Below are 21,074 nucleotides of genomic sequence, written 5' to 3' on the forward strand. Positions count from 1 at the left end.
GAACTGTTTTAAGTGAGTGTTTGGATATGTGTATGTAAAATTCATTTTGAATTAATGCGATTTTTTAATTGATTCTTATAAACTTGATTTGTAGTTACATGATTTTTGTTTGTGTATCAGATATTAGAAAAGTGAATTTGATACATAATGTTGTCTGAAAACATGTAACAAAATTAATTTTGAGCGCATAATTACCAAAATGCATGTAAGGGTATGCAAATAAGTTCAAGGGTGTAATAACGTCAGGCCTAATGGAATATTCATTGTCTTCCTTGAATTATGCTTGAAACATATTTCAGTTTTAGTTCAAATCGAGATGTTGGTTGGTACGTAAATACTAAACCAAAGTAATAAAGGAGAATCATGATGTAATCACTAGAAAACTAATGTTGTGGTTGCGAATAAGTTGCACTCAACGCCAATTGCGTTGAAAAAAAAAATGATTACATTGTTTTAGCTTCTGTATCTTGAAATGCATTTTTTTTTTTTTTTGTTAAACGTGAGTTTCAATGTTTAACCAAACACATATTATATCTATAATAACAAATGGATAGATTTGAATTATTATATGGGTTGTTAGACCTTGAAAGTAGTAGAATCAGCTCCTCAACTCAAAATTGTATCCACATACACATCAAATACGCATCCGGTTTTACGGTAGACTTTACAATCAGTTAGCCCAAAATCGACTACATATGGATCTGGTTAATCAGTCTCAAGCATTTGAATCCAATACCTCTCATTTTTGAATCTTGTGTCTTCCAATGGAAACTAAATGGACAAAAATGTCCCGTCTTCTTTCTTTTGTCTTCTTCCACTAGTAATGCGCCCGACCCCGTCCTCCACCACGCCACCTACCACTGCATCACACCCCACCCATCGTCACAAAAATCAAAAATCAAATCAGCACCACCACGCCACACACCACTGCACGACCACCTAGAAAGGAAATTGTTGATATGAAACTTCTATTATGAAATTGTTGATATGAAATTTCCAAAAATATATATGTATTATGAAACAATTATTTCATAATAAGAAAAATCTTATTTCGAAATAGTTGTTCTACAAGTATTTATGTATTATTAAACAACTATTTTTTTGTAATAAAAAAAATTTATTCGAATAATTATTCCTAATAGAAAAAATTATTTTCAGAAAAAGTATTTCAGAATGAGATTTTTCTATTATGGAATAGTTATTTCATAATACATATACATTTTCAAAACAACTATTTTGTAATAGCAAAAATTTCATTAAGAATGAGATTTTTTTCTATTATGAAATAATTCTTCCATAAAAAATTTATACAATTAAATTCAAAAATTTTGGTATAATTATTTTATGGATCAATGATTGCATAAATATTTATCGACTTAAATATGTTTTTAATCTTTTTCTTTCTCTTGTTTCTTTCCATTAAATAAATAAAATACTTCCTGATTTTTTTTCTTTCTTCTCAAATCAAAAGAGCATTGGTTGATTATTAAATCATATATTCCTTGTGGAAATGATACTCTACTTACTTCTTACGTGAAGGACCGGTGCACTTGCAGCAATCTTAACACTTTCCGTACCTCCAAGAGATAGTTAGACTGCATAGGGTACCAATTCACATAGTGTTAAATAGAAATCCTAAATTTATCTCTAGATTTTTTAAGGCACCCATCAAGCCTTTAGTGCCAAGCTCAATTTTAGCATTGCCTACCATCTTCAGTTAGATGATTAGAGTGGGAGGGACTATATAGTTTTTAGAGGTTATTCTTAGGACTTGCATCTTAGAGGGGAAAGGGAGTTGGGATATGTACTACTTACCTTTGATAGAGTTTTCTTACAATAACAGTTCCCACTTTAGCATAATATGATACATTAATTACGATGTCTTGTATGGTAGGAAATGATATAGAAACCTGTTGTAAAATGCTATTTTTGCACTAGTGAATATAAAATTACATTGTTGATATCCAATAATGTTATACAAATAACAGAATTCAAACATAAATATCTTCTCCAAGCATTACTCTCTCTAACAATTAACAATGGAAAAAAAAAAGTCAAACGTTCTAAATGCTTGTAATGCAAATAGTACTAGTTTAATAACGTATTTTTTATTAGTAAATAAATTTAATCTGAGACTCGTTAAAAAATTTAGATTCACTTTCTTTTTAGTTAAACACGATTTGATTACCGAGTTGTGGATTTGAGAACCTTGGTGATGAATAATATTTCTACAAGCATTCATTGAGTCTTGAGGCATGTTTTGATTCTGATGAGTCCCTGAGACTTAACTCACCTATATTTTTAATGTGAAAAAAAATACTTAAAATTCATTCAATAAAAGCTCACATAACAATTGGATTAGTAATCAATATGTTGATGAAGTTATGAGTCATAAAAACACAAAATTAGTTATAATAAAAACCACTATAATTTTTTTAGGTCCCATTAATTTTATTTTTGTGTTGGTAATATCACGTTAGTCACCAAGTAAAGTAAGAAGGGTGAGCTGTAGATTTGCATATAAGGCTTCAATATTTGGTCATCAACCACAACCCAAAGATACTGAAATGACTAAAGGCAAAAAATACAAGAAGCTAGATGATCATGAATAGCAAGTTCCTTTTGGTTTTACTACTCACGGAAATTCTTAACTGTGAAGCACAATATTTCAATGCCAACCCGTACGACTATTTAGAACTAGCCTTAAGGTGGCCAAACTCCTATTGCTTAACACATGAAGATGGTTGCATGGATATAGTGCCCCAATATTTCACTATTAGCTACTTTCGTCCCAGGAAAATGGGAGGGCCTGATCTACAATATTGTCGCACTCCAATTACTCTGTCAAATAGCATTGTTAGTATCTCTTCCACTCCCATTCATTGAGATCATAGTTATAACATTTTATGCATTTGATTTTCAAGTGTTCTTCACGGAAAATGTCCTTGAAATTTGTTAGAATAAAACATGTTTTTATATATAAATTTCTCCGTAAATATTTACTTAAAATGAATTGAATTTCATGAGTTAAAATAAACTTGTGCACCTAAATTTATTTTACCATCTTAGTTTTTTCTTTATGCTTATCAAGAAGTTTATCCAAATTAAACATCGCACTTCAAATTTATATAGCTAAATAATTTGATAGTTTGTATATTCATGCAGATTGAGACAAACAAATATGACCTACTTAGATTCTGGCCTGATCTGACAACTGACAATTTTATAGAGAGCAAGTTATTATGGAGGGACCAAGGGAAAAAATTTGGACCCTGCTGTTATATGATGCCAGATGATTATATTGTTTATGCACTCAACAATAGAAACTGATACGATCTAAAGAGAATCTTGACAAGTGCAGGTAAATATAATATGAAATTCAAATTCATGTTTCACACGAAAAGTTAAGTGAAAAAGAATAGATCGAATACTTAACTTGACCATGTTTTGAGCTTGAATTGTTCATGTTAAAAAAGTTAGTTTGGTATCTGGTATTTTCTTGATATATAGTGAGGAATGAGTTTCATACTATGTTTATACAAAATTTATTCTTGAAAGTTTCAGTCCTAATTTAAGGAACATCCAAAATATGGGAATGTGATCCTGCTCTCATAAATGTCAGGTATTGTTGCCAATGGAAATTCATATCCAACGTATAGGATACTACAAACTTTCAAGAAAACTCTAGGTTTGAATGTGAGCATAGTTTGTGAGTCAGATAGAAGTGGCAATGTTTACATTGCAGAGGTGCATCAATGTGTTGACATCTCGGGAACAATGCAAAAGGATGTGACGATGACCCCATCTTTCCCTATATGGGATTTCAACCAGATAAAGATCCCAAGTAATAATACAATGCAATCACAATCTCTTAATTGTATTGCCCCTAGAATATATAGATGCATCATATATTGTCTATTTTTTGTATGATATTTATTGATCTAATTACATATTTAATTTTAAAAACTTATTGAAAACAAGTAATAATCCTTGAAGAACATTACAAAATGTAATAATTTTTAACACTATTTGGAACACTACTGGAATGATGGATGTAAATAAAAAAATATGTCGCTTACAAATGCTCTGCAATAAAAATTGTTAAATAAAATTAAAAGTACTTGATATAATGGAAATAAAATATATTATAAGAAAATTTATTCAATCAATGTAAAAAAATAAATGCGTACAGTGTATAAAAAATTGTTTAATTTTCAGGTATGATGTGTTGAAAAATTTAACTATTTTGTGTTATGATTATAAAAAGAGTAAGTTACACTCGCACTGTGCCTTCCCATCCCCTTCTTTTATCCGATCCCATTTTACAACGCTCATTTCAGGCAAGGGATAAGATAAAGGAGAAAATATGAAGGAAACGAAACAAAGGGAGAGAAGAAATATTGCTCCACACACTAACTCACAGAGGATGGAGAAGGTTGAAGGGAGAATGGGGAGTGAAAGATAGCGGGTTTAAAGTCCTTGATAACTGTCATTTTTAATAAAATTAATAAATTAACATTTGTTAATAAATAAATAAATAAAACTAATATGCATGGAGGAGAAAAGATAAGGCACAGAATTTGTCTCACACGTGCACTCAAACTTAATTTACTGATTTCACGAATTCATTAGTCTAGGGTGCAGTACACAAGAAGTCTTTTAATAGGAAAATTCATATTGAGAAAATAATAAATACTTAACATATAACTAAGAAAAGGTACAATAAACTATTACAACTCAGTCTCAGGCTATGCAAATAGGCAGTGAAGTGATGTTCTTATCATTGAAGCAAGAAAAATGGTGCAGTGACAGTATAGCATATTACTACTAATTATTAGTGATGTTTCGCCGTTCAATCTCTTAATCTTGAAGAATATTGCTGAGTCAAAAAAATATAGTAGCACAACTTTCATTTGCCAAGCTTGTTGATAAATTTGATGCACAATATCAAGCCATTGCAAATAATCAATTTTAAATCATCTCATGTCAATTTTGTGTATAAATACATACTATCTTTCTTTGCAATGCTAATAACAAATGTTGCATATAAATGTGATGTCAATGTATAAAGTCTCGTATTCTGTGGGACTTTCATTATAAGAAAGATTTTCTATGGATTCGGTGGGTTCATTATTACTATTTCAGAGAGAGCGATATGTGAAATTACAATACTTCTTCATCAGATTCAGTTTTGATAAAGAAAATCATTTAAATAAAGAATTTTATTATCTCCAAAGAGTTAAGTACGGAAGAGGCCAAAAAGAGGATTCAATCTTGAAGCATCAATACTTGTTAGCAAAGTCTATGATTACATTAGAGGTGTTAAGCCTACTGTTAGTAGGTGTTCTGTTATATGAAGCCCAGCCATCTCCCCTAAGATGTCTTTCATTTTATGACTTGTTAAAAGGAATCGACTGCTTACTCTTGACAAAACTACTTTTTTGAACAAGGGTTTCCTCTATCCTTTATGTTCAAATGAAGCTGAGTCAAATGCTCATTTGTTCTTTTCTTGCAGGAAATATCTCCAAGTTTAGACTCACATTCGTGATTTGGCTCCTTTCCACAGACGTTTCACTTCTTTGTAGCGCATTACTGACTCTTTAATTAGGAGCAGATCCACATCAGGTGTTCAAGGAAAATTTCGTTGTCTGACTATAACAATTACAGACCACTGCATCTGGCTGTCTAGAAACAAGCTTATTTTTGAAGATTATCAATTTTCTGTAATAGAGGTTATTAGTAAGATTAAGTTTCTTATGTATAGACAAGTGCACCTATTGCATTTGTTTTAACATCTTGATATAGACCTTCGATTTTCTCTAGCTACGGGGTATGTCCCGTTTATTTTTTGTATCATTTTAGATTTAATATAATTTATATTTTTCCCAAAAAAAAACATTGGCACCACATAAGTAATATTTTTTTGGTTCATATTAAACAAAAAAAGTCTAAATCTAAACCAAATCAATCCAATTAAACTTAATTGATTTTGTTCCTCTTAATTATTTTTTTAGTCATTTACATTAAGAGGTGTATTTTTTCAGTCTCCCAAATAAAAATTTGCATCTTTCGGCCTCTGAAATTCAAAAAACATTTTTTTAGTCTATTCCTTTAAATGAAAATTGTATTTTATTTTAGTCCCTCAAACTTTGGCAAACGGACTAAAAATAACATTTTTTATTTTGAGTCTAGAAACTACAAATTTTTATTTGATGGTTAAAAAAGCATACCTCTTAATTTGAGAAACTAAAAATAATTAATAAGCTTATTCAGTTTAACATGGTGGGTTAACTCAATCCATTCTTAACTTAATTTTGAGGTCTAAAAGTTTGCAAGACTTTTTTTTTCAAAAAAAGCTTATAGAAAATGGATTAAAAACAGACCACCAATGTCACAAGGGACTAAAAACAGACCACCAAATTTGAGGGACTAAACACCCAAGGCCGCCAGTGTCACAACCAAAGAAATTGCTTACGAATTCATGAGTGGCCAAAAATTTATTTTAAGTGGATACACTAGGTCTTCTACCACAATAGTTTAATAAGATTTGCCAAAAAATGTCATCAACCTTAGCATTTTCACTATTTTATCACGATAACCAAATATGACATACGATAGTTTCCACAATCATTATTAACTTTCATTTACCACTGAACCATGGATTCCACAAGAGGTTGGTTGTTTTGTCATATTATAATTCAGTTGAGGCGTAGTAAAAATCTTCACTATCATCATTTGGGAGCACAAAATGTATTGTGCAGCAAATATCCGATTATGCAAGGATTCGGTAGGCCGTAGTGAAATTAAACTAAAGCATAACATTAAAATAGGTAGAAAAAATCTTGCACCCTACAATATACTTCAGGGGTAGATGTGTATGATTCCACTTCTTGCACAACCCAAAGCTGCCAATATTCAAAACGTTGGGGCAGCTATATCTTCAAGCTCAAGAACTTGGATGGACATCTAATGGTATGCTAATTGCCTTGTCCAATCAATTGCATGATAAAGTTTGTCTTTATACAGGGGACAACAACTACAAAACTCTTTAGATTCTGATGGAGTAAACTTTTGCATCATGAGTGAGTAAAAATGGACCATTAGATCATTTTATTTTCAAAATCAACGGTTTAGATATTTTTTAATTTTTAATTTTTTTTTTCTTTTTCATTTTTGTATCTTCTTTCTAAAATTAACCCTCTCCCTCTCTAATGTTATTTGTCCACTACCTCTTCCCAATCCTAACAATCAAACCCGTATCGCCACCACACCTCTATCAAACTCGCGCCACAAGGCGGTGGTGCTGTTGCCACCACTATGATGATCTACCTTTGTTGTTAATGGGAATATAAGATGGAGAACAAGAGAGGGAAGGAGAACGATCTATGGCGGCATAGCCTTGAACTTCTCTCTCTTCTTCCCTTCGTCCTCTACTTTCATCGCATCAAAGCTCTACCATCTCCACCATCCCTGACGACAAACACTTCATCATACCTGACAGCCACAACACCACCTCCAAAGCTGCTCTGTCGCGAGTCCTGACTGTGGTCCCTCGCATAGTGGCACACTCACTCTCATGCGAAGAGTGTGATTTTGATGGCGACGAAGTACATGGGTATGGTGGCGATATCTAGAAAGAGAGGGATTCGGGAACCGTGACAAAGATGTGGGCCTTGGTCTTCAAATGTCGAGTCTTTCTCTTCTTCTCTTCATTGTTTCTGATGGGACAAAATGGTGGGATAGCGAAGAAGGTAAGGGGTTTGAGGTAGATGAAAGAGAAGAGGGGAAAGAGGAGTAAAATTGATAAAGAGAAAAAAACATAAAAAATAAAATAAAATGTGAAGAAAAACACGAACCCTTAATTTTAAAATAAGTTGATCTAACGGTTTAAATTTTCACTTTCGTACACACGGTAGACTCCGTCTTAGATTCTATATATTTGGGTAAAGTACACAAGAAAGTCAATTATATTTATCTGACAAAAGAAAGAGAAACCTTTGGTTTTGTAAAGATCATAGTCCATGGCAAAACTCAATAAAATCTTCCTTGACCTAAACAAAAAATTTCTAATTACTGTACGACCTCTGAAAATATCACTCCTAATAGTTTCATATTGGCTGAACTGATCCAAATTTACAAAATCTGAGGAATTACACATTTTCCTCAGCCTCTCTTTGCAACTCACGTCGTGCAGCAGCCAACCTCTCTGCAGCCAATCGTTCTTCCAGTGCTCGAGCACCTCTTTCTCTGCATGAACAGTACCAATTGCCATGGCAAGTTATTTTATGCAGTACAATAATTACAAGAATGATGCAACAGTTGTTATTGCTGTTAATAAAATGTGAAAATAATGCCAAAAAAAAAAAAAGAAATGAAGACAAGGAATTTGAACCACTCCCCCCCCCCCCCCCCCCCCCAAAAAAAAAAAAAAGTTCTGCTTAATGGAATAGTAGTATGATGTTTTATCAAAATAATAAACAAAATAAAATATCTTGATGAAATAATATGATTGCTTTAGTTAGTGTTGCAATAGCACATGGAAAATTTCATAGCATGCTTCTTGAGTTGATGAACACCTAACAAAATCAGTTACATATCCAGATTCTAGTACAACTTTGACCTTACTAGTTTTTCAAACCAAAAGAAAAGGTATGTGTTTTAGCCACTATGATAAGGAGTTGAAGTATTAATAGACAGAAGCCAGGCTTTTGATTCTAATTCCTTTCCTTCTATAAGATTATTTGCTTTTTTATGGCTAGCAGAAAGATAACATGACAACTAGAAATTTGAGAATAAAAAGCAATTTTACTTTTAGATAAAATAAAACAAGAAAAAGAAAGGCAAGACAAAATATGCACTCAGAACATTTATAAACAACTTATCTGTTCTTTGTTTGAGCTGAATAATTTATCTAAAAGAAAGCCAATAAAGCAACCAAATATGCAAAAATAGATTGGACACTTGCACCTCTCTACTGTTTATTTATTTGATTTTTCCACATGACATGCTCCACAGAAGCAATTTCTACTTTACAATAATATACAGGTGACCCAATTAAAATTAACAACGGCTATGTAGAATTACCTTCTCCTGGATGCCTCAATTGAGTCTGAACCTGGTAAAGGCTCATTTTCCAGACTGTAGCCATCATCATTAGAAGCATCATATCTTCCACAGAGCATTCGATGAAATATTGAAGCGATAGGGTCAATGACCGGTCTACAAGGCAGCAAAAACATAAAAAATAAGAGTTTCTTAAAATCTAGAAAGCCAATACTGCAACTAGTCACTTATTTTTGCTGCAAACTAAAAGCTGAAATTACCTTAAAAATTCTGGAAAAAATGTGGAGAAAGCAAAATCTTCACTCAGGTCACCTCTATGTTTAGTTTCTGGTTTCCTCTGCCAGTATCTAAGATAAATCCAGCTTATATACGTGCCAGATATAATGGTTGGAAGATATGCTGTAGCCTCTAGCGTCCAGAAGCTAATAGCAATGGAAAGCAATACAGTGATAGATGGCAACCACTGAAGAGATGTAAGTGGTAAAAAATTTAGGGCATTTGCATAAACCTATTGTCGCTGATAAGTGACAAATTAGAAGAGGATAAGAGTATCAAACCTTTGTTTTTATCTTAATGAAAGGAAGCTCTTGATCTGGTATAATTTGCTTGACGCCAACCAAGAAACCAGATACAACTCCATGAAATCCAGAAAGTGGCATGTAACTAGAACATTCCACAAGAGTATTAAGATCAAAAGAATATTTGTTCAAGGTGGATATAGAAAATTGAATGCCTCTTAAGATTTAACAGATAGCCTAGAAAACAAGTAACTTGGAAGTCTGGGGGACCAACAAAACAGAACTTCTGTTCCATTGTTTTCTAAATGTTAGAGCCAAAAGAGCACAAGTAATAAAACTTCAAATGGGCCTCCATTTAGCTTTTAATTTTAAAATTTTAAAAATGGAGAGCCAAAATGTAGCACAAGGTGTGGGAAAGGGAGAAGTATAATACTCTGAAAGAAAAATAAGACAAAACATCATGATCAGCAGAAAGAAAATATCATCTCAGATTGTAACGGATTTTTATATACTTACAGGTAAGTCTCCAGCCTTGTAATGTAGTATAAAGCAATAGCAGTGATGAATAAACATACTGAAGTTAGAAGATTAACCACAAAGATGAATTTAAAGAATTCCCTGGAGCCCCATATTGGTTCAAGCAGCTTCCCAATAAACAGGAGACTTAATGTGCTGACCACTACCTATAAAATTGTACAAACCATGTTAATTGTGAAGTTTTCTTGTAAGCAAGATTTACAACTCTGGTAATACAATGAAATATGAATAGTGAGTTCAAAAAACAGCATGTGCATACCCCATATATAGATTGTTCAACATAACCAGCTGTGATGAGATTCCAGGCAAATGGGATTGTCCTGCAAAATGAACAGAACAGGAAAATAAGTTCTAAAAAGAAATTTGAAATATTCACAGTATGGTAACCTACATAATCACACTTATATGGAGAACCCAACAAGCACAGTAGTAAAAAGAATGAGCTTTGTATTGATTCAGTTATATATAAACTAACATAATCTAGCAAAACCTAAATTTGATGTCTTTGTGGTCTGCAAAACAACTCTTTTCCTAAAAACTAGGAAATCATGTTAGCAAGTAGATATTATAATTTTTAAAACTTTACTTGATTACTTCAATCTACATGTATAACAAAATAGGGAAAATGTTTTTATTACTGAACAGTTATTAGAAGTTTCAAAACTCTTCTGTCTATTGTAGGTGTCACAATTCTAATTTATATTAGAACCCCTAAGGATAGTAGATAAAATGATTTTTAACCTCATTTAAAGTGATATAGAGGGAAACCACGAAGGACACTGGAAGAAACTGTAAAAGGGGATCTCATGGTGAATAATATCCTTGAAAATTTGGTTATTAATCAAGCCCAAATATATCATGGGATCCATATAGCAAACCTCACTTAGACAGATAAGGCTGTTGTAGTTGTTGTAGCATTTCTCTTATATGTATTTTTCTTTAATCTGTCCAACCTATTATCAAAAGGGAAAATGAAAGTTCTTATCAAGACTAACTTCTAAAACTGACTTAGTTGTTGTGATCCATATAACTCTTTAGCTTCTACACATTCAAATTTATAAATCTCAAAAAGTATTTCTATACACACCGAATGAAAGTTTTCAGTTCGTTCTATCTGTTCATTATATTGGCTAAGTTGAGAAGAGTGATCAGCAAATCTTCTCAACTACATCCTGTATCAGATAACTCTTCTCAACTATATTATGTATTTGTGAACTCAAGAGTGGTTAGAGAAAGGAACAATTCAACCCTCTCTTCTTGTGCACTTGCCAACTTCAATAGTTTCACTTTGTCACTATGTGATGAGGCATTATTTTACTCCATCTGTCCCTTTTATAAGACCCATTTCAGAAAATTTGTTTGTCCCTATTTATATAACCATTTCTAATTGTACGTTGCATTAATTATTTTTTTTCCTAAAGTACCCTTAATTAATTAACAAATTTTTCAGCCAAGGAAATAATAAATGCTGGAAATTAATGAAATAAACACTTTCTCTCTCTTATTAGGATTGGAGAAGATAAGTAACAACTAGGTGAGAAACAATTAAGATGAAAGAGAGAGATGATTAATTTCAAAAAAAATAAGGGTAAATTTGGAAGAAAATTACAAATTATTGACAAATTTAATGTCACTAACTAAATTAATCAATTTTCCTAAAGGGTGTGAATTAGTTGAAAGGGTCTTATAAAAAGGAACAGCAGGAATAGTACTTTTCCTATTGGCATTTGCAATAACAAAATGAAAAGAACAACTTCCCCAAGGACCCTTGATTTCACATTCTTCAATCAACATTTAGTGGCAAGTAGTAACTGTAATAACATAAGTACTCACTGAAAAAGCAGCATAAACAAGCTAAACAAAGGACTAAAATATATACTCAAGCAGTCAAGCCCATACTAACTTAGTAACATTAGTTTGCCTTAATGACTTAATGTTACATATCCTAGCACCAATCTTTCCCATTCAATTACAAACTTGGGGTGCGTGATTGATGATGCCATAAAGCCCATTGGATGGTCAAGATCCTCCATCAGCTAATGCAAGTCTCCATAGACGAGCCTCATGAAGCCAAGGCCCGCTGTGCTGCTGCTGCCCCCATCCTTGATAATTAGCATTAGCAAGCCCCCTCCATACCTAACAAGATGGTGATAATAATGAGGATAAAAAAGAACCCTGATAGCCAAGCTATCACAAGTACGTTTTGGACTTGTGGATATTGTGCTCTAATATCTTATATTTTAAGCCATACCTATTGTTCAAACAACTTGAACAAGCTCAACCACAGGCTCACAAAACTTAAGCCCTAGCTATTTTATATATTCTTAATCCTCCACTGAAATGCCAGATGTCCTCATCAAGCCCAGCTTACCCCTAGGATCCTTCCTAAGGAGATTTATAGTGAAACTAAAGTCAGTACCCATGCAATTGAGAGTTAGCTGGACATCAATTCAAAAATGCCTATCATCACCAACAAGCCATTTTGGAGGGGGAAAAAAGTTAACAGCATGGTGATTTGGCTGGACACTTTCATTATATCTATAGACAAGAAATCACAAGCAAAATCCACCACAGTACTGTCATTAGACTCGTAATGTTACATAATAACTCCTAGCAAAATTTACCCTAAAAAAGGTTATGTACTTGTTATCATTTATGACAAGTAAAGCAGCCACGATTTAAGGAATTTGATTGGGTGCAACCCAAATCTTGGCACAAGTTAAATGCAACATATACCTTTTATACCTAATACCAAGGTTTTAAATTGTGGTAATGGTGAGGATTACATCGCAGTTCTTGACATTGTGGGAAATTGTGAACAAATGTGACTGCGATGGCAGTTGTGACACGGTTGCAAAGAGTTCAAAAACCTGATGTTGTTGCTGAAATCTCAGTTGCAAACCATTTTTCAAAACCATGCCTAATACCGTACAATTGTCACATACTTCCATTGACAGATGAGAGGTTTAAGCTGATCTCTGCTAGGTGACATGATGGGTGATTTGAGTTCAACTCATCCTTTCCGCTGTTTTGCTATTGTAAAAATGTCAGCCGCTACCTTCTTTTAATGTTTTAGTTTAATCTGTCCTCAAAAACTCAAGTAATTTGTATTAGGAGTCATTAGCTTGTAACTTTAGCTCAAGTTATGATCGGTCAATTATATGCAATAATCATCTCTTAGCGGTTCCAATTTTAGTTTAATTATACCTTAATCAATGTCATTTTACATGCGTATACAAATCTGGAATTCAGGTAGGATCTCACAATCATCATCACAATCATGCAGTTTTAAGCGTATCCCCCCTCGATCCTCCACCACACAACCAGAAACTAGGGACTATTGGAGTCACAGATGATTGGTAAAGTAAATAATCATAAATCATATTTACACATTTTAATTATGCATAGTGGAACATGCGATTCATTTTACAAGTTAGGGCACGGTACCTGGCGGGAATAAGAGCAAGGTAGTTAACAGCTGAAGGGAAAAACTGAACCGCAATGTGACCGCAAACAAGCACCACCGCAAGGCCCTTGCATAACCGAGTGAACCCAGAGAAGAGGCCCGTGCCCTGAAACCATAAATTAATCAAAATAAAGAAAATTGAAATGAGGAAGCTTCGAAATTTGGACAAGTTTATAGAATTAGAATCGGAATGAAGAAGCAGTAAAGTGTTACCCCTGAAAGCGCTGGCGTGCTCATGGACTCGGCGTTGATCCCAATCTCAAGAGGATCGGATCTGATTATGGGTTTTGTTAAAACAACAAACAAATAAAAATGGGCGAAGAAAGTGAGCACCTGAAATGGTAGAAGATGAGGATCTGATCTTCAGAGACCCACTTTACACTAACAGTGATGATCCAAATTAAATACTACTGTTTTTTATTTTAAGAAAAATGTTCTTTTTATTTAAATTTATAAGTAATTAAAGGTGTGAAATGTTTTCAATTAGAATTTATTTTAAAAATTGAGAGGTTCTCTACCAAAAAATATTCTATATTTTTGGTAGAAAAGCTCTCAAAAACTTCCTAACAGGAACTGGGTTGAAAATAAAGTTTAGAAATAACATCAAGGGTGTTTTTGTCATTCTCAGTCATGAGGTCAGACAAGGGTGTTTTTGTAAAAATGGTAATTGATTTGGTCCATTAATTATTTTCGAAATTTAATTCGGTCCTCTAGTGGTTAAACGGTTGAATTGGTTATAATTTTTTAAAACGATCCAATAAACTGTTTAAGTAATTTTTACAAATTGACCCCCAATAAGTAATTTTTACAAATTGACCCCCACTCCTCGCCACTCTCACCAGGTTCCACCGTGGAAGTGAGCATCGACGACGATGGCTTCTACGGGTCGTAGTTTTCTGCCACCATTGTTAGTTGCGTGACCATCGTCTGGTTTTTTGTCAAGTACCTCAACCTCATGGCTTGCGAGAAGTTGTCAATCTTCACCAGCTTCGGACACTGCCCCCGCCGGAGAAACATCAAGAATTCAAGTTCCGCGATAAGGTGGGTGCATTTCACAACGACAGCTTGTGGGAGGGTCACATCACTCAAAAATTAGGGAATGGAAGGTTTTGTGTGTATTTCCCGGTCTCAGAGGAGAACATGGTGTTTTCCAAGAACAAACTCAGGACTCACTACAAGTGGATCAATCACAATTGGGTTCTCCCAATCACAAATCACAAGGTATTTCATATGCTAAGTTTTTTTTTTCTTTTGTAAAAGATAGTAATCAATTTTTAAAATATAAGGAGGATATAGCTCACTTGATTAAGCAGGTTGTTGAAAACTCTTGAGATAAAAAAAATAATTTGTTGAAAATTGTATTAATATAATAATGTTTGTATGATCAAAAGCTAGTATGTTAGTGAAATTTCTTAGGCTCAGGTATGGGTGAGAGGTAAAGAAACAGAATGCAAGAGATAGAGGCGAGACAAGAGGGACATGATCAGTGAGTTGCCAGACGGCATTCTGATGCATTTAATGAGTTTCATGGACACAAGACTGTTGTTCAAATTTGTGTTTTGTTTAAACGATGGAAAGAGTGTTCCTCGCTTAGTTGCAAGTGCAAGAAGAATTTTAAGAAATTTGTGTCTTGAGTTTTGTTTAGTGGAGATCACTCTTGTTCCCTACTTAGTGTTGACATTATGAGTTGGATTGAATCTGAAGCTCTAGACGTGTTCATCGAGTATGTTATGTTACACAATGTCCAGCAGTTGACAATGCATATAGGTTTAAGCAGCAGACCCAATTTGGATTCCCTCCCTTTGGTCTTTTGCAGTAAGTCTTTGGCATCCCTTCAGCTTTCCGGTGTGCATGACTCCTCTTCTAGAATAGTACTTCCTAAATCTCTGCACTTGCATGCATTGACAATTCTACATCTTGAATGTGTCTATTTTACATCAATTGACAATGACTGTGCTGAGCCCTTTTCAAACTGCCCCGTGTTAAATACTTTATTCATTTGAAATTGTGAAATGCATAACAATGCAAAAGTTTGTATATGGTATTGGTACGAAGTAATTTCTACCGGAAGCAATGATTAATCTTTGTCAAAAACAATAAGCACACGCAAGATAGGTATTTCCCTTACAACACAATTTATTTCATACCCAAGAATCAGCCAAGAATCAAACCTTGAACCACTTAGTTATGGAACACAAACGGTTATGACTTGTGTCAACCGTTGTTGGTCGTTCTCCATATACCTAATTCTACCCTTTCCTGTTTGAAATTAACCACTTACATCAATTTTCTTACTATTTAGTAAATTGTGCTTTCTACACCAAATCTTAGTTCTTTCCTTATCAAGGGTTTTGCTTGTCACCAACTTTCTTCCTCGTGCAATCTTTCTTTTCTTGGACCAGTGAGTATTTGTTTGTGTTTTATCTCTATTTCAACCTTCACAAGATGGCTGCAAGTGCTTGCCAATGTTAAGATATTGACGCTAACTTGGGATACCCTTCGAATGATACTATATGTAAGTTATTTTAGCATGTATTTGTCTCTTCACTTTTTAATGCTCATAACATGTCTGTATTCTATATCCAAATTTTTTGTCAATAGACAGTCTTGCATTTCAAAATATCCATTTAAATATGTATTCTAATATTGTAGGATCTCTCATATCCCAATTCAATGATGCTTCAATCCCGTGCTTTTTTAGATTGGAGTCGTTGAAAGTGAAAAATCAATTACGCCAACTATCTGATGGGGACATAAACAAAGTAATGGAGTACTTGCTTCAAAATTCTCCAAAGGCCAGAGTTGATATCATAAGTGCTTAAAGGGATATCCATCCTTAACTCATCAATTACGCTATATTGTAAGTGTCTTGATTATAAGGTCTTGTTTATAAGGCTTGTTACAGTTTTTTTTTTCTTGACTTTAACAAACGAAAAAATTTAAATTTAAGAAAGTGCCACCGTTGACAACTGTGTCGCTGAAACATACGGACCTTTTATTCTTTTGTTGTTGGAAAAGGATAGTAAGATTTATCAATAACAAGGTCCCCTTTGCCAGAATTAGCAGCTCTTGTGTGTGTGTGATTTCAATCTTATGCCAAAAGCTCAATTGCCTCAGCGTATTCGAGAGTCATGGAATTCCCTTGTTTACGTCATATAAGAGGAAGGGACCTTTGGCTCCTGGTCATGGAGATGGTCTAAGTGTTCGGAATAATACTTCAACGCCTTTGAGATTTTTGTTCATGGGAGGAGAGTCACTTTTTTGTGATTAGCACAATATGAGATTGAGAAAACTATTCAAAATCTTGGCCAACTCAAAAACGGGTTTGCAACGGGCAAACATTGACGATCTTATAAATTTGGAAATAAAAATAATGTTTGAACTTTGAAGTTCCTTTTCTTTTGGGTATTTTACGGATTTCATTTTATATATTAACAAATAATTTTGTCTTAATATTTATTATATAATTGGGTTTTCTTTTTATTCTTGTGCTATTATAAAAATTCCTTTGATAACTGTGTGTTATTTACATCTTTCTTAATTCTTAAATTAAATGTTTTGTTAATGTCAATTGATAACATCTTCCTTTACAAGTTTTATTTATTGGGAAATTTTTTTATCAAAAAAATATAATACTGCACTCCTTTGTAATTTTTAATGGAATTCTAATAATAATTTTTTATTTATTTAATCAATATACTAAAAACATGATTATTAAATAGTAATATTCATCCTACTCACCCACTTACATTCTTTTATTTTTTTTATTTTTATATCATCACATCACTTATTATTATTTTTTCTATATTTCTCAATTCTATTAATCCCAATCCACCGAAAATGAGGGATTGACATTACTCTTAATTATTTGACTTTAAGTCACCTACCATTAACATAAACAATTCTACTTTCCACCACAGACAATCTTAATCTTATTGATTTTTTGAAGATCTGACATGTAACCTCCACCACACACAAACCTCCCTAATATCCGCAAGTGGTTCCACCTCATCAATCAAATTGGATGGACAAATATCAACGTGGACCAATAACAAGTCACAGGCTAACATCATCACCCAATGGCAATCCACTTTTGGATTTGCCTATATCCACACCACTCTCCTATATTCTCTTGTGTTGTTGAGATTCTAAAAATTGCCAGTTACATTCCCTTCACAAGATTCTCACAAACAACTCTTGAGAAAGAAAGAATGGCTGCCAACACATTGATGAGTTCTGCCATCTCAGCCTTCCCATCTCTCCTTTCCTCCTCAAAATCCAGATTTGCCGCAGCAGTTCCTCTTTCCAGCTTTGTTGTCACCAATGCCTCTTCTTCTCGCTTTTCCATGAGTGCTGACTGGATGCCTGGCCAGCCTAGACCCCCCTACCTTGATGGTTCAGCACCTGGGTATGCTTCAATCGCCATACATTAGTTGGTTGGTTTTGTTAAAAATGTCACATGTAGGGATTCGAATCTGTCACCTTTCTCTTCTTTTCTTTTCCCTTTTTCCTTTTTTCAACCAGTGAACCAATCTTATATCTCTTGTTTAGTACAATAATGTTTCAACATGTTTTCGGTTCTTCAAATTATGATTCTAAAGAAGAACTTTGCATGTTATGTACAATGAAGGAAACTTGTGTTTTCACATACTCGTCTTTTGGATAATTATGTTATTGTTATGAAATATGTCAGTTTTACTTATTAATCTCTGCAAGAAAACTTGACTAGCCACATTTAGTGGTAAGTGACTAATCTAAACTATATAATCTACTCAACAACTTATTCCTGATTAAAGTTCATATATCTTTTAATCTTTACAAATTAAAGCTGGTATGGTTTTAGTTTCTAGTGAAAGATTAAAAGTACAATGTTTTTTATTAAATGTAAAAAATTGAAAATAGAAAATATAAATAAATAGAGATTGGAACCGAAAAAAAAATCACTTTGTTGGCATATTTTAGTGATTTTGAATGGTTTGGTGGGTTTTGGTGTGATGGTGATTTATGCATGCACGTTTTGCTCTTATGTTTCAGTGACTTTGGATTCGACCCTCTTCGTCTTGGTGAAGTACCAGAGAATCTTGAGAGGTTCAAAGAGTCAGAACTCATTCACTGCAGATGGGCCATGCTTGCTGTTGTAAGTGTCTCTTTAAAAAACAGCGGTTTCCTTTTTAGTCTTTGTAAAATAGTAAGATGCTAGCAGAAACATGCACTTAGGATAGTAAACATTCCATGAATCATTTAATCAGAAACTATTATATAAAATAAATTTGTCCACTCTTATAATTACTATCTTACACAAGTAATATGAAGGATGTTTTATCATATGATTAATTGAAAATATAATTTTTTTTTACACTAATACTGCATATTCATGAACCTCGATTTGATAATTTATTGCAATTATTTTATTTTAGAAAAAAGTGTTAAATAACACATTACCAACGTCATATATTAAGATCTAATTTTATTTCACTTGAAAAAGTGTGGTATCAGACATTGTCCCCAATATTAAAAAATAAAAGCTCTAATATGCTGAAATTACTTATATTTTGCAGCCAGGGATTTTGGTTCCAGAGGCATTGGGCTTAGGCAACTGGGTAAAGGCTCAGGAATGGGCTGCAGTTCCTGGTGGCCAAGCAACCTACCTAGGCAACCCAGTTCCATGGGGCACCCTACCCACCATTCTGGCCATTGAATTCCTTGCTATTTCCTTCGTGGAGCACCAAAGGAGCATGGAGAAGGACCCTGAAAAGAAGAAATACCCTGGTGGTGCTTTTGATCCTTTGGGATACTCTAAGGACCCTAAAACATTCCACGAATACAAAGTCAAAGAAATTAAAAATGGTAAGAACTCCTCAGCCATAACATCTATTTTTTTTATCAGTAAGAATCGAACTCAGATACTGAGAGATTTATAATAATTCGCACACTCTATTTAACCAATTGAGCTAGAAAATGGATGTACTACTAACATTTGTTTGTTGTATAGAAAATTGACAACATTTTGTTATTTGTTCAATGTTTAGGACGTCTTGCTTTGTTGGCTTTTGTGGGATTCTGTGTTCAACAATCAGCTTATCCCGGCACTGGACCTTTGGAGAACTTGGCTGCTCACTTGGCTGACCCATGGCACAACAACATTGGAAACGTCATTATTCCACAATCGATTTTGCCTTGAAAAAAAATATATATTTGTTTCAATAGCTACCTGTATAACTCCGTGTAACAATTTGTAATGAATCGGATCGATCTTGCTACGTTGGTATCGCTGTGCTGTAATTAAACTTTGAATTCAAACTCATAGATACTCTGGCAACTAGTTGGTATGAAAGAGAGGCTTGAAGCAAACTTCCAAGTCCAAGTTTAAAATTTGCATTACATGACTAAATCCATATATCATGATGAATAAAGCATGTTTTGGACCAACTGCAGCCTACAAATTAAGTACCAACTTCTGTGAATGCTTCCTAAAGTATTAGGCATGCGGTGTGTTCCAGCAAAATGTTTTACATTGGTTCCTAAATCCTAATCATCTAACGACTTTCCAACAACATTGTGTTTTGTTAAAACTGCTTTTCCTGCCAAATAATAAGTCAGCTAAACCTATACAAATTCAGCATTAGGAAATGCATATTTGTTCCAGTCAATGAAAGGGAGTCAAGTGGTGAAAATTAGAGAGAATATGATGCATTGGACTGCCAAGCTGCCGCAGCTGCATTGTTGCTTATGTTGATATGAATAGTCTTGCAAAAACATTTCACTAAGCCTGGAGAAGTCTAACATAGACCTATTTGGGTAAACTTTAGAAGCACTTCTGAGAAGTAGATAAAAAGAAATTAATGATATGAGTTTCTCCATAAACTAAAATGAATTCTCCATTAACTAATCATTAGTTAATTTGCAAAAGCTCTCTCATATAGCTTCTCTAAAAGATGAAAGGATATCTACAAATTAACTAATGGTTTACTAATGGAAAGCTCATTTTAGCTTATAAAAAAATTCATTTCATTTCTTTCTTCTTATTTTCTTCACCTAGAAGTGCTTCTAGAGATGTCTCCCAAACAGGCACAGGCCCCATGTATTCTTCTTTTATTCAAAAATTAGGTTTTACCATGTATTTTTCTTTTATTAAAAAATTAGGTTTTATCCGTGCACTGTACTCTTTTATATGCTACCTATGTTCCTATTTATAAGATATAGTCAACCAAATTTGTTATCCCTTATTATAAAACTTCATTTTATCTTTCTTGTGTATTATTTTTTTTCTTACTAAAATATCATGAATTGTCTTTTTCTCTCTTATGGAGATCGGAGAAGTACGTTCCCAATACAATTAAAGAAATTTTTTTAAAAAAATTATAACTATATAAATGTTAACAACTAAATTAATTGATTTTCTTAATAAGCACAAATTAGTCAATTATATCTTATAGTTAAGGATAGAGGGAGTAGTGTGCAATATTATTAATGGTAGATGTTAGTTTCAG

The 21,074-nt window shown here is 33.4% G+C and overlaps 2 protein-coding genes and 1 pseudogene across 4 annotated transcripts; 2 read left to right on the forward strand and 1 right to left on the reverse strand.

Moving 5' to 3' along the window:
* Positions 1-2,604: 2,604 nt before the first annotated feature.
* Positions 2,605-3,848, forward strand: LOC100798758 (extracellular ribonuclease LE-like; annotated as a pseudogene).
* A 4,101-nt stretch (positions 3,849-7,949) lies between these two features.
* Positions 7,950-14,139, reverse strand: LOC100799282 (rhomboid-like protein 19). 3 transcript variants are annotated; one of them, XM_014769140.3, is made up of 9 exons: positions 13,566-13,690; positions 12,370-12,503; positions 12,022-12,254; positions 10,378-10,438; positions 10,098-10,264; positions 9,621-9,726; positions 9,324-9,526; positions 9,085-9,219; positions 7,950-8,247 (listed from the first exon to the last, which is right to left on the reverse strand). In XM_014769140.3, exons 3-9 carry the CDS (start codon positions 12,081-12,083, stop codon positions 8,151-8,153), a joined length of 831 nt encoding a protein of 276 aa, XP_014624626.1. In that variant the 5' UTR covers positions 12,084-12,254; positions 12,370-12,503; positions 13,566-13,690; the 3' UTR covers positions 7,950-8,150. The 3 variants fall into 3 exon arrangements, with proteins under 3 accessions (XP_014624626.1, XP_025981959.1, XP_006599407.1); XM_026126174.2 differs by lacking the exons at positions 12,022-12,254; positions 12,370-12,503 and adding an exon at positions 13,798-14,139; XM_006599344.4 differs by lacking the exon at positions 12,370-12,503 and having other exon boundaries at positions 13,566-13,691.
* Positions 14,140-17,669: 3,530 nt separating this feature from the next.
* Positions 17,670-19,935, forward strand: LOC100800350 (chlorophyll a-b binding protein 6A, chloroplastic). Its single transcript, XM_006599347.3, has 4 exons — positions 17,670-17,992; positions 18,619-18,721; positions 19,143-19,431; positions 19,614-19,935. Exons 1-4 carry the CDS (start codon positions 17,796-17,798, stop codon positions 19,763-19,765), a joined length of 741 nt encoding a protein of 246 aa, XP_006599410.2. The 5' UTR covers positions 17,670-17,795; the 3' UTR covers positions 19,766-19,935.
* Positions 19,936-21,074: the final 1,139 nt, after the last annotated feature.

Source organism: Glycine max, chromosome 16, assembly GCF_000004515.6.
Source record: "Glycine max cultivar Williams 82 chromosome 16, Glycine_max_v4.0, whole genome shotgun sequence".
NCBI classification, from domain to species: domain Eukaryota; kingdom Viridiplantae; phylum Streptophyta; class Magnoliopsida; order Fabales; family Fabaceae; genus Glycine; species Glycine max.

Coding starts and splice junctions, on each gene's coding strand:
- LOC100799282 (XM_026126174.2), bottom strand. CDS start 13,821: ATGAGCACGCCAGCGCTTTCAGGG. Junction 13,691..13,797: donor GCACGCCAGCGCTTTCAGGG/GTAACACTTTAC, acceptor TTATGGTTTCAG/GGCACGGGCCTCTTCTCTGG. Junction 9,220..9,323: donor TTTTTTCCAGAATTTTTAAG/GTAATTTCAGCT, acceptor GCTGCCTTGTAG/ACCGGTCATTGACCCTATCG.
- LOC100800350 (XM_006599347.3), top strand. CDS start 17,796: ATGGCTGCCAACACATTGATGAGTTCTGCCATCTCAGCCTTCCCATCT. Junction 17,993..18,618: donor CTTGATGGTTCAGCACCTGG/GTATGCTTCAAT, acceptor CTTATGTTTCAG/TGACTTTGGATTCGACCCTC. Junction 19,432..19,613: donor AGTCAAAGAAATTAAAAATG/GTAAGAACTCCT, acceptor TTCAATGTTTAG/GACGTCTTGCTTTGTTGGCT.